Consider the following 15,849-nt stretch of genomic DNA (forward strand, 5'->3'; position numbering starts at 1 on the left):
AAGATAAAAATCTATATATTCTCATTTGACTTGACCCCGAGTAGCTTTACGATCATCAAGAGACTCTTGCGAGCCATTCACAGAATGTTTATTAGTTAACTTTCCTAAGCATTAATTGTATTCGTTGGATTATGTCTTGCATAACTTGCCCTTCTTATGCAAGTTTGATTAATGGAAAGCTTCTCACTTTTTAGGGGCCAACAAGATATTGGATAGGGATACAGTTTTGCCAAGCTTTAATGGTCTTATCACTCCTCTGTCTTAAACAATTTCATGAGTTTTATCATCTGCTTGCTTTATACTGATAATATTCTCCTATATTTTAGGGCCAACAAAACTACTATGTCTCTTGACTCTTTTCAAGTGTTAGTTGAATTCTCCAATCTATCCTTAATGACATTAACAAACATATTATGAGGTTTTTGTGGTAAAAAGCTGAGGGGTTGCATCTACTTGTTATTGCTTCTAAAGCTAGTGAGGAGTTAGGAGATAGGGATATTAATATTTCTAAATATATTTTACAATCCAAACATATTGAAACAATATCTCAAGAAAAAGAATGATGGTATTTGAGTCCATGTTTAAGATAAATATGACATCTTGAACCCGTGGTCGAGTAGATCTAAATCTAACATGAATTGGAATTGAAAGGTTATTTCTCTAAACCTTCCACCAGCTTAAATCTCAAGTCCTAGATATTGTTAATAATGGAGCCTCTGCTAATCTTTTCACTCATACTTAGATTTTTGATACTTTCTTTCATTTTAAGTCTACTTATTTTATTGTTAACAATGTAGAGGAGCTCCTAATTGATCATGCTTAAAGAGGTGAGCGTAGTGTTTTGCCCAAGTACTTGCTTAAGTCCAAGTGTTTTGTGTGTCAAGCGAGCACTCAAATGTAGATGGGTTTGGGTTCGTACCTAGTTTGATTATGAACTAACTAATTTGTCCGAAACTCACCCCCTAAAGTTTATCTTCAAAGTAAAATCATATGTCCATTGCCGTTTGTAGCTTTCTCCTCTGCTGATAGGGGTAATAATGACGACATGACATGTCACGATGTCGGCCTCACATGGGCATCACTCTGCCCGAGGAGGAGGGCAATAATGCTGACTCGACACGCCCTGACGTCATCCGCTCTCAGACAACGACTTCATCGTTGTCTGACCCCGCGCGCTTGACCGAGGCAGAGGAGGACGACAACCGACCCTCGCCCATACCCTGCGGCAAGTCGGTTCTCTACGCAACGTCAATAGCAATGTCAGACGCCATCAGAGGTACGATCCTGCCTCCCGCAGGCAGGCATATCAGGTAATACTAAACTGCCCTATAAATACCCCCGAGTTCTAAACGAGGGGGAGGACACTTCTTCACTAGAAAAACTCCCTTTCACATCATCTGACTTGATCGTCGGAGGGGTCGGGCCGAGCTTCCGACCTGACCTGTGTGCAAGAACAAAGGCGAGGTCGCACCTTCCCGGTGCCGCGGCGAGGCTTCGCTCCACACGCAACGTCCCGCCCGGACCATTGCAACCGGCCACCCTGGCTGTCCCGAGGAACGCCGCGCGAGATCCCCCCGCATTCGGACCCGAACCAAGCCGTGACGGCCCCGAGGCCACGGCATACAATTGTTTCCCGCAACATTTTGGCGCTAGAAGGAGGGCCGAATGTCGAGCGATTAGCAGATCCACTCTGGCGAACCCGCAGCCATGGGGTCGCGTCTGATCAACACCCCAGAAGAACATCCCCTGCATGATGAACCCGGCGAAGAACGCCCTGCCACGACATCGGAGCGCTACTGGCGGCTATTCAACGACCCGGGTTTGTCGCCACCCGACGTCCCCGTCGGCCCGCCGCCTGTTTCGCCCGAAGCCTTCACGATCTCGCTCACCAAGTCCGAGCACTGGCGGGCGTGATGCAGACTATCATCCCACTCGTCTCCAAGCTGATGCCCCCACATGCAACCCAGCCTTTGCAACAGCGTGAGCCCCTCGCCCGGACACATGCGTCGCTTCCCGAGCGCCCTACTTCGCCTCAAAACCAAACAGCCCAGCTCGGGGACCGAGAGGCGGAAGGCACGTCGAGTCGTCCGGAGCCTGAGGTGCCATCCGCGGACTCGACGAACGCCCTGCGAGCCCAGTTGCGCCTCTTCAATCAACGCCTCGATGAAGTACAATAGGAGGTTCGCAGGTCAAAGGGGGAGCTCGGAGCGGACGGATACCAAGGGTCACCGTTCGCACCCGAAATACAAGATCAAGTGATTCCACCACACTTCCGGCTCCCATCCCTGGATGCCTATGACGACGCCACTGACCCCGCGGATCACGTAGCTGCGTTTCGCGCCCAAATGGCGCTATATGGGACTTCTGACGCCTTGATGTGGAGGGCGTTCCCAACGACCTTGAGGGGACCGGCCCGTGCATGGTACATCGGCCTGAAGACCAGGACCATCTCTTCCTTTGATCAGCTCGTCCGAGACTTCGAGCTCAACTTCCTCGCCTACGCCCGTTCGAAGCCGTCCGTGGCGTTGCTCCTCGGACTCAACCAAAGGGAGGATGAGCCCCTCTCCCACTTCGTGAACCAATTTACAACGCAGATCCGAGGACTCTCGGAGGCTCACCCTTCTCTATTGATGCAGGCATTCATGATAGGCCTGCGGCCCTCCAGGTTCTTCTGGTCTCTGGTGGAGCGACCTCCCACGACGGTACCCGAGATGCTCCAACGGGCGAGCCAGTTCGTCGTCGCGGAGACGTGGATGGCCGGGAGACGCGAGGAGTACAAGAGGATCAAGTGGAGCCGCCCCGGCAGCAGCAACCCCCTGCGTCTTGGTGTAGGTTGGACAGAACCGACCCGCCGGCATCAAGGCCCCCTCTCCCAGCCTTGAACTCGTCCCGAACGGAAATATTCCTCCACATAAGGGAAAAGGGACTACTCAAAGAACCTTACCCGATGAGGAGTCCGCGGGCGCTAGCGGACCAATCGAAGTACTACCGCTTCCACCGGTAACATGGGCATGATACTGAACAGTGTCGGGAGCTAAAGAGGCAGATCGAGGAGCTCATTCATAGGGGACACCTCGGCCAGTACCTCCGACCGGACAAGGAACCTTCACCACGCCCGGAGGGTCCCATCGAATGACACATCGACGTAATAGCTGGCGGCCCCACGTCTGTGGGGATTCCATGACCAGAAGAAAGGCGTACGCTAGAGCCGCTCCGGTCGAAGCTCCTAGACACGGGCCCGAGCCTAACGTCACCTTCCCGGCCGGGACATCCGAACAAACCGAGCACGATGATGCGCTCATGATATCGGCCAGAATAGCCAATGCGCAAGTAAGAAGGATCATGGTCGATACCGGGAGCTCGGCCGACATACTCTAGTTCGATGCCTTCCAAAAGCTCGGCTTATCCGGAGATAACATGAAGCCGATATTCTCGGCACTCACCGGATTCACCGGTGATTCAATCTCGCCGCTAGGGGCGATCACTTTACCCTTGACCATGGGAGCCCCGCCGAGGTCGAAGACGATGATGACCACCTTCCTGGTAATCGACCTCCCCGTTGCATACAACGCCATTCTCGGCCGGTTGACCCTCAACAAAATCAGAGCTGTCGTCTCAACCTACTACCAAACTGTGAAGTTCCCGACCCACGCCGGGACCGGAGAGGTTGCAAGAAGTCCCCGAGAATCCAGGCGCTGCTACCTGACCGTCGTTTCATTACACAAGAGGGCCAGGGTCGAACCACCGTTGGCGGATCCCCGGGAGACGAAGAAGCCAGCCCCCCATCCTGAGCCGAGGGGGTCCACCATCGACGTGCCGCTACTAGAGGATTTGCCAGAGCAGACGGTTAAGATTGGGTCGGAGCTACCCGAGCAAGAACGAAGACAGCTCGTCGGCCTCCTACAGAAGAATGCCGACGTCTTCGCCTGGTCGCCATCCGACATGACGTGCGTCGACCCGGAGGTCGCACAGCATCACCTCAGTATTTCACCCAACGCCCGCCCGGTAAAACAAAAGCCCAGGCGGCAGGCCCCTGATCGGTAGCTGGCCATATGGGAAGAAGTGGGCCGACTTCTGGCGGCGGACTTCATAGAAGAAGCCAGATACCCACAATGGCTATCCAATGTAGTCCTCGTCAAGAAAGCTAATGGAAGCTGGAGGATGTGCGTTGATTACACCAGTCTCAACAATGCATGCCCGAAGGATTGCTATCCCCTTCCAAAAGTCGACCAGTTGGTCGACGCTACGGCCGGACATGCCCGCCTCTCGTTTATGGACGTCTTCTCGGTATACAACCAGATCAGAATGGCACCCGAAGACCAAGAGCATACGACCTTCCTCACCGATCAAGGGGTCTACTTCTATAAGGTCATGCCCTTTGGATTGAAGAACGCCGGGGCTACATACCAGAGAACAATAAACAAGATGTTCGCCCACCAGATCGGGCAGAACATGGAAGTTTACATCGACGACATGATTGTCAAAAGCCAAGAGGCGGGAGCCCACCTGGCCGATCTGGCCGAGGCGTTCGCCACGCTGCGCAAGTACGGCATGAGGCTCAACCCCGCGAAGTGCGCCTTCGGCGTTACCTCGGGAAAGTTCCTCGGGTTCATCATACACGAAAGAGGAATTGACGCCAACCCAGAGAAAGTCCAGGCGATCATCAATATGCAGTCACCTCGGACGATCAAAGACCTACAATGCCTTAACGGGAGGCTTGTCGCCATGTCCCGTTTCCTTGCCCGATCAGGTGATCGCTGACTCCCCTTCTTCAGAGCATTGAAAAACCCAAAAAATTTTCAGTGGACGGAAGAATGCGAGGAAGCCCTCAAGCAAATGAAGCAACACTTGGCCAACCTTCCCCGACTTGCCTCAGTCTCTCTGGGGGAGAAGCTAGGCATCTACCTGGCTGCCTCCCAGCACGCAGTCAGTTCCGTCCTGGTCAAGGAAAATTCCGGCGAACAGCTTCCAGTCTACTATGTTAGCCACGTCCTGAACGGGCCCGAGGAACGATACCCACCAATTGAGAAGCTGGCACTTGCGCTCGTGCTGTCCGCCTGGAAGCTACGCCCCTACTTCCAGGCTCATCCGGTGGAGGTCATTACTGACCAACCGCTTCGGCAGATCTTGTCTAAATTTGATATTGCAGGACGTCTTCTCAAATGGGCGGTGGAGCTCGGCGAGTATGACATACAATACGTGCCCAGGACCGCTATCAAAGCCCAGTCCGTGGCCGACTTCATTGCAGAATTAACCCAGATCAGGGACGAAGGTCTCGAACAACCTCCCAAGGCCTGGGTCCTGCATGTCGACGGATCGGCCAACTCAAAAGGCGCTGGCGCGGGGCTGGTGTTGCAAGCTCCCGACGGGCGGTCGTTCGAGCGTTCCCTCCGCTTCGGGTTCCAGGCCACTAACAACGAGGCGAAATACGAGGCGCTCCTAGCAGGACTCAGGTTGGCCCTCGAGATGCAGGTGGTCACCATCCGCGTCCTCACCGACTCGCAGCTGGTAGCTGAGCAACTCAGCGGGGGATACGAGACCCGAGACCCGAGACCCGACCATGGCGAAGTACCTGGCACAGGTAAAGAACCTGACCGCCAAGTTACCTCATTTTACATTATCTAACGTCCCGAGGGGAGAAAACGAGCGAGCTGACGCGCTAGCTAAGCTGGTATCGAAGCCAGCCCCCGAAGTCGGGCCTGAGGTCGAGGAGCTCCCTGCCCGTGCCATCGAAGTCGCAGCGGCAACCTCGGGCGGCGCGCCTTCCACCTGGGTACAAGAATTACTGCGCTTCAAACAGGACGGGACTCTTCCGCCCGACGAAGCGACGACTCAGTGCCTGCGTCGCACGCATGCGTGGTATACTGAGGTGAGTGGACGGCTCTACAAGTGGTCCTTCACATACCCCCTCCTACGGTGCTTCGAGCCCGACGAAGCTCAGACAGTTCTGGCTGAGGTCCATGAGGGAATCTGCGGGGAACACATCGGTGGGCGAACCCTGGCACACAAAATACTTCGCCAAGGTTACTACTGGCCGACCATGTGCCGGGATGCGAAGGCCCACGTGCAACGGTGTAGTTCGTGCCAAGAACACGCCCACACACCCCGGCAGCCAACGGTCCCGCTCACCCCCATCGACTGCGCATGGCCGTTCGCGCAATGGGGGCTGGACCTGCTCGGCCCTTTCCCCCCAGCCTCGGGACAACTAAAGTACCTCGTCGTAGGTGTGGATTATTTCACAAAGTGGGTCGAGGCCGAACCATTGGCGACGATCACGGAGCGGCAAATAGAAAAGTTCATATGGAGGAACCTGGTGACTCGGTTTGGCTTGCCCAAAACCATCATCACCGACAATGGGCCCCAGTTCGCCAGTAGGTGGTTCCGGGAGTTCTGCGCGAACCACGAAATCCAGCTAAGGTTCAGCTCGGTGGCTTACCCTCAGACGAACGGGCTAGCAGAGGTAACCAATCAGTCCATTCTGGACGGACTCAAAAGAAGGGTATCCGCAGCCCGATCGGCTTGGACGGACGAGCTCCCGAGCGTCTTATGGTCGCTACGCACCACCCCCAAGACCGCGACTGGAGAGTCCCCTTATAGCCTCGCGTTCGGAACCTAAGCTGTCCTGCCGCCCGAGGTAGCCATTGCCACCCTTCGGACAGGAGGCTATGACGAGAAGGTCTCGAACGAAGGACTTCGAGCCAGCCTCGACGTGCTCGAGGAGCGACGCACCGACGCACACGTGAAGGCTCTCTCTTATAAAAGGGCCGTCGCAAGGGTCTACAACAAGAAGGTACGACCCCGACCAATTAAGTTAAGCGACCTAGTCCTGCGAAAGACCGAAGTCAGTGACCCGACCCGAGCGAGGGGGAAGCTGGCCCCCAGATGGGAAGGAATTTATCGGGTCATCGAGGTGATCCGACCGGGTACATACCGGCTCGCGATAATGGACGGTTCTTCTTTGCCGAGAACATGGAACGTCCAGAACCTTAAGAAGTTTTTCATTTAAATGAAGTTATTCGTCTAAGAGAAGAAGTCTACGTCTAAAGGAAGGAAGAAGAAAGCGACACACGAGAGGAGAAAAAGTTTTTTTATTCAAGAAAACAAACTTACAGGACTCAACTTACAGGACTCGACCCCAACTTACAAAACCAACTAGCAACTTAGAAAACAAAAATACAAGACCCTTCTTTATTACAGTGGAACGTCCAGGTGGTCGTCGAAGGGGACCTCCTCGGGCATGTCTACCCCCTGATCCTCGGGGTGGGGAGTGAAGGGGTCCTCCTCCACCTCAAGACCAGGGTGGCGAGCGCGGAAACGGGACGTGGCGATTTGGTATCCATACTCAAAGGACACCCGCCCCATCCGCGTTAGCTCGAGTACAAACCCCTCGGACTTCTTGTACGCCTCGAGGAGCTCTTTATCTCTGGTGGGTCGAAGACGGGCCTCCTCCGCTAGTGCCTCCGAGGCTGCTCTCGTCTCGGCCTTCGCCTCCTCCAGCTTCTTGCTGAGGGCGCTCGCCTCCGTCTTCAACAGGCGGAGTTCGGTTCGCTCCACCCTTATTGTTTTCTGGAGCTCCTCGTTTGCTTTCTTGGAGGCTTCGAGCTCCGACCGGAGGCAAGCCACCTCCGCCTCAGAATCCGCCACGCGCTTATCAACGATCGCCATAGCCTCTGGGCCGTCCCCGGCTCGAACCTCCTCGACCTGGCGGTGAAGCTCGGCGTTGCGGCTGACGAGGCCCCCGATGACCCGGCCGGCGTCACGTACCCTATCCATCAGGGCCGTCGCATAATGGAGGCCCTGCAAAAGGAGAGATGGGTCAAGAAGGTCGGCGTCGGACAGACGAAACCAAACAGGAAAAGAGGAGATGTACTTACCCAGGTCAGTGATTGGGCGGACTTGTTGAGCAGCACCTCCGAGGGCAGGACGTACAAATCCCGAGCAATATCGGGGTGAAGCACGCCTCGGAGGAACGCTGCGGAGGGATCCCCTTCGGCCCACACTCTGTCCCCTCGGGACAAGCCCCCCCAGCGGGCTGTCACGGACAAACTTCGAAATAGAATGTTTGATGTAATGCTTATGTATGTCCTTGTCTTTTGGCATGTTCATGCCTTGTACAGCATGTAGAGGGACAGCCGAAGGCTTAATAGTCCCATTTTAGTTGGGTTGGTGGCCTCTTTAGGCTTGTAAATAAAGATTGTATCATGTGGACACGTGCGAGAGATTTTCGATCTGTAATGGACCATTTTACCCTTTGTTGTGCCACTGTTCAGAGCTTGTAAAGTCTGTTTGTAATTTGCATTGTCTATGAAGTGTTTTTCAGAGATGTTTGCTTGTGGATCCCGATTGAGGCGTTCTCTCTAACCCGTTCTCTCTTTTGTTGGTCCTAAGGGACAATGGGAGGCTTCGGGGAGGCTGACCTTTGCGGACGGACACGCAAGGGTGCCGCACGACTTAGGCAAAACCAGCTAAGTCCATGACAGATGGTATCAGAGTGGGACAAGCACTCATAGAAACACTTAGCATGCAAACGTGGGGGACCTAGCGGGGCTGCATTGAGGGTAGTCAGCATACGTGCAACCGTTTGGGGGAAAACGGGCAGGGAGATGTAGGGAAAAGGAGTCGCTCGGAGGAGCGGGCATCTGACATTGGCATTCAAAGGAATGGCCAACCCTTCGTGCAAGAGGCACCACGAGAACAGGCAAGCTTGGAAGAATTTGGAGCGCACAAAGTTTGGGATGGCTGAGTTTGAGCTGCGGCTCAACGTTGACAACTATACTTGATGGTGCTCAAGGCAAACGAGGCGCTTGGTAAAGGATGAGACCATCCAAGGTGGAATGAGTTGCTCGATGACCAAAAGAGTTATGCAAAGCTCACAGAGGTGAGGGGAATTGCTAACTCGAAGAATTTGGTACTCATGCATGGGCTTGTATGCGGACGATGGAATGTTCGTGGCCATCCCAAGGCGACCGAAACTCGGCATCATGGAGCATTGAAACTTTCTCTTCGGCATGTGACGGATACGTCCGTAGAAGGCTGAAGTGTGCAATGAGTTCAGCATGTTGCTAGGCCTTGAGTGGTGCAGCGGGGGCTGTATTGACGTGGAGTCGCAATCTAGCAAGTGCGTTTGTAGGAGGCAGAACAATGCATAGTTTGTTCAGCAGATCGGAGTAGTCCAAGGGGATGGTGGTCTCCGAAACGAAGAGAGATGTTGCTCCAATGGGACAGTTATCCAGGAGGGATAAGTCCCAGCTCTCCAGAGGGAGAATCATGTGAGATGGACCTCACATGTTGAGGAGGAGTACCTCAACAAACAACAACTCCACGAAGCTCGATGGACTGAGCAAGCGGCGAGGAGTCGTCGCATGATCTCGCTTAAGAGAATGCATTGGTGGATGCATTGCGAGATCAAGTGGGGGAGCGACCCAAAGCAACTTAAATGAAGGCACATTTGGAGTCGATATGGAAATCAGACTCAAGGGAGGGCTGACCCGTGGAATGGTGGGCGTGAGGGCTACCATCGACTCAATGCAAAAACGAGGAGCGGAGCAACTTGGGTGTAACTTGGCGAAGTACCCAAGCTGCATGAAGGGAGCCATCATAGAAGTTGGAACATGGAGCAGAGGCGCAGTGCTTTCCTTAGACAGAGGTCAATGACATGAACTCTTGTAGAGGCAATAGTAGGATCATGTTGTTCCATGGGCCATTCATTCTATCAGAGAGGACTCATCTTGCATGGTGCCAAAGATGAAGGGAGCTTCTGGGCACATGCACCTTATCTCGGAGGAGCATTTGATGGAGGAACTAAGGTGACTCAATTTGCGGAGGCGAAGTTGGGTTCAGAAAGCCTTAGCACGGGGCAAGAGGACTCAGAGGTGGGTACTCTTGAAGAATATGCCACAGTGTTGCCATTCAAGTTGCCATGAAGGAAGCAGTGCGCAGCGGAGAATGTGTTGGTAGGGGCAGAGGCCCAGGATCTAGACAATGGTGCACAAATTATAGTGAAGTCAGTGGACTTTGGGAGCTACTAGGCGACGGACTGTCCTAGAGCGGTGCTTCATCTAGGTGTGACCCAAGAGTGGGTGGATGAAGATCGATTGCCAAAGGAGCGAACAAAATCGAAGGTGGAAGAGACCCTGCGATGTATTGGCAGAGGCCACACATGGAGGGTTCACAATTCGAGTTTATTCCACAAGGATCAGAATGCAATGGAGATGTCACCAGGAGGCGACATGGTGCAGCGGATCATGGTGGAACAGTTCGTAGTAATGCGATACACACGACATAGTCCCGTGAGGGACTAGATCATATGGAGGTATGATCGGGAGCTACTAGAAGCTCCACTTTGGTGAACAACACGACGGTAAGAAGGGCTATGGATTCAAGGAGTGAAGGCCATAGTACCGCAGAGGTGGGTCTTCCGTGCATGCATCGAATTTTGCATCGGATGAAAATCTTGGTCATCAGCATATGGGGGCTGAGTTCCACTAAGGTAAAAGTTCGAATGCAAGTACCAGTGAGTCAGTGAGTCCCATGGGAGGGACTTGATCATGCAGAGGTATGATCGAAGCAGCTGGAGAGTTGGGCTGCTCTAGAGCTCATATTCGCTTAAGGGAGCCCGGCAAGTCAGAGGACAAGGCCGAGTAAGTGAACGTTGCTACCAAGGAAGCTAAGGAGAACAGAATCGGTGCAAACTCTACAACGTGATGGCAGAGGCCATGCATGGGAATTGCAGTCTGTCTTTCCATCGACCAAATAGATTGCTTGGAGGACACAGAGGTGTTGAAGCAGGGGGTCGAAAGGGGCGAGGAAGCAACGACGAGTCCAGAGGGACTTAGCTACCCAAAAATCAAGCAATCAGTTAGAATGGAGGTGGACTCGGAGGAGTGTCACAAAGGCATATCTACTGATTGTGAAGAAAAGGGATGTAGATGCGAGGCGACGGATAGTAGTGCCATGGGCATGCAAGCGCCATGGTACCGTAGAGGCGGGACTTTCGTGAAAGTCATTGATCCCTTGCTCTCATGGAGGGAGAGTGCTTGGTTGTGAAAGGGGCCGAGGAGGTGGAGCATGCAGAGGCAATCTCCAAATACCGAGACAAGGCTGAAGGGCAGAGGCCGAGGAAATTCGTAAGACCGGTGTCAATGTGCTTCTCATCAAGATAGCTGAAAGTGAAGGACTTCGGGTCATGCAAGAGTGCATAACCAAGGAACGAAGCAGGCAGTACGCGGTGTTGTACCTTCGCTACTTAGGGGAGTAGGCTACAGGGTTGATGGAGAAGATGGTACAATCCCAGAAGCGACCAAACCTATGAGAGAAGTACTCCAAGTTGGGGTGAAAACTTCCTGCATTCCAGAAGTTCAATGGCATTGAGAAAGTGAATCACAGTAGCTAACTCAACGCAAGGAGTGCAAACACTTCAAGTGCTTCAGAAGTGTGAGCAAAGAGCAGGTGAAGGCCAGTAACCAGCTCGATGCATGGAGTACAACCTCGAGGAGGCGGGCGAAGTCAAGTAACCTTTACCTTCTCAACTCTTAAGAGAATGGGCGAAACCGAGTACCCCAATTCTCTTATTTATCCAACAGAGGAGCTCTGCATATATTCAAAGACCCTTTGAAGATAATGTAAGATAATAGTTGTCAAATCCTCACCAACGGTGATCAGTGCTACTGAGACTAGATTGTCCGCTTCATTTCCCAATGAAATGCCAATCGAAAGCGAAAGTGATGCGAACCTACTTGGATGTGACAACTAAGTGAAAGAAGAGTCAATGAGCAAATTTTGTGGAGAAAGGACCCAAAACTTCAGAAGCTTGCGAGACGATGCTCGTTAAAGCTCCAACAAGTATCCACCCAGTTCAAGCAACATGAGGAATTTGAGAGACTGGCGCAGTAAGGATGGTCTTTTCCTTCATCTGGGGGATCCGCAGGAATCAACAATGATCAACACAACTCAGCCAACCCCACACCAGAGTCAGAGTCATTGGTGAGTTGAAGTAGCATGGCGGATCAAAGGTTCGACTACTCAAAAACAGCAACGGAGAGCAGCTAGGAGTCAAGAGACGCATTGTAGCTGGAGCAGAAGATTGAAGACTCAGCAAAGGCGAGGAGTTGCAATGGCGACAAAGGCTTCAATGAGGACGTCGAAGGAATAAGTGGGGGAGAATGTTACGGACAAACTTTGAAACAGGATGTTTGATGTAATGCTTATGTATGTCCGTGTCTTTTGGCATGTTCATGCCTTGTACAACATGTAGAGGGGCGTCCGAAGGCTTAATAGTCCTATTTTAGTTGGGTTGGTGGCCTCTTTAGGCTTGTAAATAAAGGTTGTGTCATGTGGACACGTGCGAGAAATTTTCGATCTGTAATGGACCATTTTACCCTTTGTTGTGCCACTGTCCAGAGTTTGTAAAGTCTGTTTTTAATTTGCATTGTCTATGAAGTATTTTTTAGAGATGTTTGCTTGTGGATCCCGATTGAGGCATTCTCTCTAACCCGTTCTCTCTTTTGTTGGTCCTAAGGGACAATGGGAGGCTTCGGGGAGGCTGACCTTTGCGGACGGACATGCAAGGGTGCCGCACGACTTAGGCAAAACCAGCTAAGTCCGTGACAGGACGACCGGGGGCTCGCTGGACTCCACGAGTGGGATCTCACTCACCAGCCGCGTCAGGAACGACTCCCCATCCCCGGCTGGCAGTCGGCACAGGTCGCGTACGGAGATAGGGCGCGGACCCTTCCCAACCGCCCGCCGACTAGGTCCGGCCACGCCCCGACGGGGGCCCACCTCAGGCCCCTTCAAAGGTGTTGTCTTTGCCTTCTTCAGAGGGCGCCCGGCCTCGACCTCCAACGGGGCGTCCTCCGAGCCGGGTTGTGGGTCGGCCGGCGGAGCTGGGGGAGGAGCTTGCGACGCCTGACCCCCTAGAAGCGATCGGAGGTTCACCATTTCTGCAAGAGACAAAGAAAATGTTAGTACCAGAAATGAACCACGCGAACACCCGAACCAAACGTCACTAATGTACCCAAAGGCATCGGGCTGAGACCCGCCTCGACTAGCCATCGCTCGGTCATGTTCTGGATGGCCTGCGACCTGGGGAGAATCTCTTTGAGCCTCCCCAGATCTTGATGCTTTGCTTCGCCCAAACATGGGGTGGTATTGTCGATTGCCCTCGCGGACCACCGAACCCCAAAACCCCAGTCCCGTGCACGGCAAATGTAAAAAAACCTCCCCTTCCACCCTTTATTACTGGAAGGGGCCCCTCCGACTCGAAAGCCCATCCGGGCGGACAGGAAGTAACCCCCCGAACCCTTGGAAAGGCGGTAACAGGAAAGAAATAGGTTGAGGGTGGGTGTGATATTGGCGTAGTGGCATTCCCCTAGGAATACCACTAGGTAATGCCAAGAGTTCGGGCCACTTGGGATGGCGAAATCCGCTAGAAAGACAGATAGGACACAATGAGGGGATGAAGGGGAAAGTGTAGACCCGCCTCCAGGGCGTCCAAAGTCAGTGCAAAACCCTTCGGGACAGGGTCGTACGCCCGCTGTCCCGGCTCTGGGGCACTAAGGATGTGATCCTCCGGGATGCAATAGCGCTCCCGGAGTCCCCCCAACAGAGATCCACTCACGGTGGAGTCAATATCATGTAGCCACATCAAGGCCTCTAGGGCACGCGCCGCTTCCCCATCATAGGATTCTACGGGGGGCGTCGAAGGACGTCCCCCCTCAGCCACACAGAAAGGGGAAGAAGGGGAAGGAGGAAAGGACAACATCTCAACTGACCTTAATAAGGAGGTGCTACGGAGAAGGGGAGGACGACGCAGGAAGCAAAAGATTGGAAAGGGGACGGCAAGGCCAGAAGAGGGAGACTCAACAGCAAAAGATAGAAGTAAAGCCGGGTGTCTGCTATTTAAAGGAGATACACCACCAGAACCAGCGCCCCTTCACCTCCTGAGAGTGGGCGGCAGCCCACCCGTGCACGTGCGTAATCGTCACATCGCATCGGAAACGACCAAAAGGCGCCCCGCCTTAATGAAAGCCTGACGTGGCAACCCTGCTGAAGCGGCAGCTGGCTGGCGCCTCGATCTCAATGCCCAAAAGCGTGCGACAAAAGCAACCAGTCCCCTCAGAAAGGAAATCAAATACGACAACTTTCCAACTCCCGCTACTGCTAAGTAGGCAAGGAGGGAAAGAAACACAAGTAGCTTCTCGGGTCATCAAATCGTGCCGTGCTGCTCGGTCGCATGATGCCCGAGCCCACACCTGCGCGGTCTTTCCGCCTACGTCGTGCTACTCGGTCGCATGACCATCGCGACCAAGTCTGCGCGGTCTGCTCGCCTGCGTCGTGATTCTCGGCCGCATAATGCCCGAGACCACACCTGCGTGGCCAGCCCGCCTGCGTCGTGCTCCTTGGCCCCATGTTCCCGAGACACACCCGCGCGGCCAGTACGCCTGCGTCGTGCTCCTTGGTCCCATGCTCTCGAGATACACTTGCGCGGTCGGCCCGCCTGCGCCGTGCTCCTCGGCTGCAGGCTGCCCAAAGCCACCTCCTCGGTCGCATAATGCCCGAGGCCACCTCCTCGGCCGCATAACGCCCGAGGCCGCCTCCTCGGCCGCATAATGCCCGAGACCACACCTGCGCGGCCAGCCCGCCTGCGTCATGCTCCTCGGCTTCATGCCCCCAAGACACGCCTGCGCGGTCAGCCCGCCTGCGTTGTGCTACTCGGTCGCATGACCATCGCGACCACGCCTACACGGTCTGCTCGCCTGCGTCGTGCTACCCGGCCGCATGGCCCTCGTGACCACACCTGCGCGGTCTGCCCGCCTGCGTCGTGCTACTCGGTCGCATGACCATCGCGACCACGCCTGCGCGATTTGCCCGCCTGCGTCGTGCTACTCGGCCGCATGACCATCGCGACCACGCCTGCACGGTCTGCCCGCTTGCGTCGTGATCCTCGGCCACATAATGCCCGAGACCACACCTGCGCGGCCAGCCCGCCTGCGTCGTGCTCCTTGGCCCAATGTTCCTGAGACACACCTACGCGGCCAGCCCGGCTGTGTCGTGCTCCTTGGCTCCATGTTCCCGAGACACACCTGCGCGGCCAGCCCGCCTACGTCGTGCTCCTCAGCCCTAGGCTCCCCCGGACACGCCCGCGCGGCCAGCTCACATGCGTCGTGCTCCTCGATCCTATGCCCCCCGAGACACGCCTGCGTGGCCAGCCCGCCTGCGTCGTGCTCCTCGGCCCTAGGCTCCCCCAAAACACGCCTGCGCGGCCAGCCCGTCTGCGTCGTGCTCCTCGGCCCTATGCTCTCACTTGACCGCCCGAGACGAGCTCGACCTCATGTCGCTTGAGACTACTGTGGCACCGAGGGACAAAGTCATGCCTCGCACTCCCCCCAATTGCCGTAACCGACACATAGCTTCTTCTAGGGGGGGGGGAATATGATAGGGGTAATAATGGTGACATGACATGTCACGACGACGACCTCACCTGGGCGCCACTCTGCCCGAGGAGGAGGGCAATAATGCTGACTCGACACGCCCTGACGTCATCCGCTCTCAGACAATAACTTCATCGTTGTCTGACCCCGCGCGCTTGACCGAGGCAAAGGAGGACGACAACCAACCCTCTCCCATACCCTGCGGCAAGTCGGTTCTCCACGCAACGTCAATAGCAATGTCAGACGCTATCAGAGGTACGATCCTGCCTCCCGCAGGCAGGCACATCGGGTAATACTAAACTGCCCTATAAATACCCCCGAGTTCTAAACGAGGGGGAGGACACTTCTTCACTAGAAAAACTCCCTTCCACATCATCTGACTTGATCGTCGGAGGGGTCGGGCCGAGCTTCCGACCCG

At 54.6% G+C, this 15,849-nt stretch overlaps 2 protein-coding genes across 2 annotated transcripts; both read left to right on the forward strand.

The window, feature by feature from the left end:
- Positions 1-2,345: 2,345 nt before the first annotated feature.
- LOC135613878 (uncharacterized) lies at positions 2,346-2,882 on the forward strand. Its single transcript, XM_065110893.1, has one exon. The coding sequence runs from the start codon at positions 2,346-2,348 to the stop codon at positions 2,880-2,882; it is 537 nt and encodes a 178-aa protein (XP_064966965.1).
- A 1,954-nt stretch (positions 2,883-4,836) lies between these two features.
- LOC135613879 (uncharacterized) lies at positions 4,837-6,616 on the forward strand. Its single transcript, XM_065110894.1, has 2 exons — positions 4,837-5,581; positions 5,685-6,616. The coding sequence occupies exons 1-2, from the start codon at positions 4,837-4,839 to the stop codon at positions 6,614-6,616; spliced, it is 1,677 nt and encodes a 558-aa protein (XP_064966966.1).
- The last annotated feature ends 9,233 nt before the right edge of the window (positions 6,617-15,849 follow it).

Source organism: Musa acuminata, chromosome BXJ2-6 (assembly GCF_036884655.1).
Source record: "Musa acuminata AAA Group cultivar baxijiao chromosome BXJ2-6, Cavendish_Baxijiao_AAA, whole genome shotgun sequence".
NCBI lineage: Eukaryota > Viridiplantae > Streptophyta > Magnoliopsida > Zingiberales > Musaceae > Musa > Musa acuminata.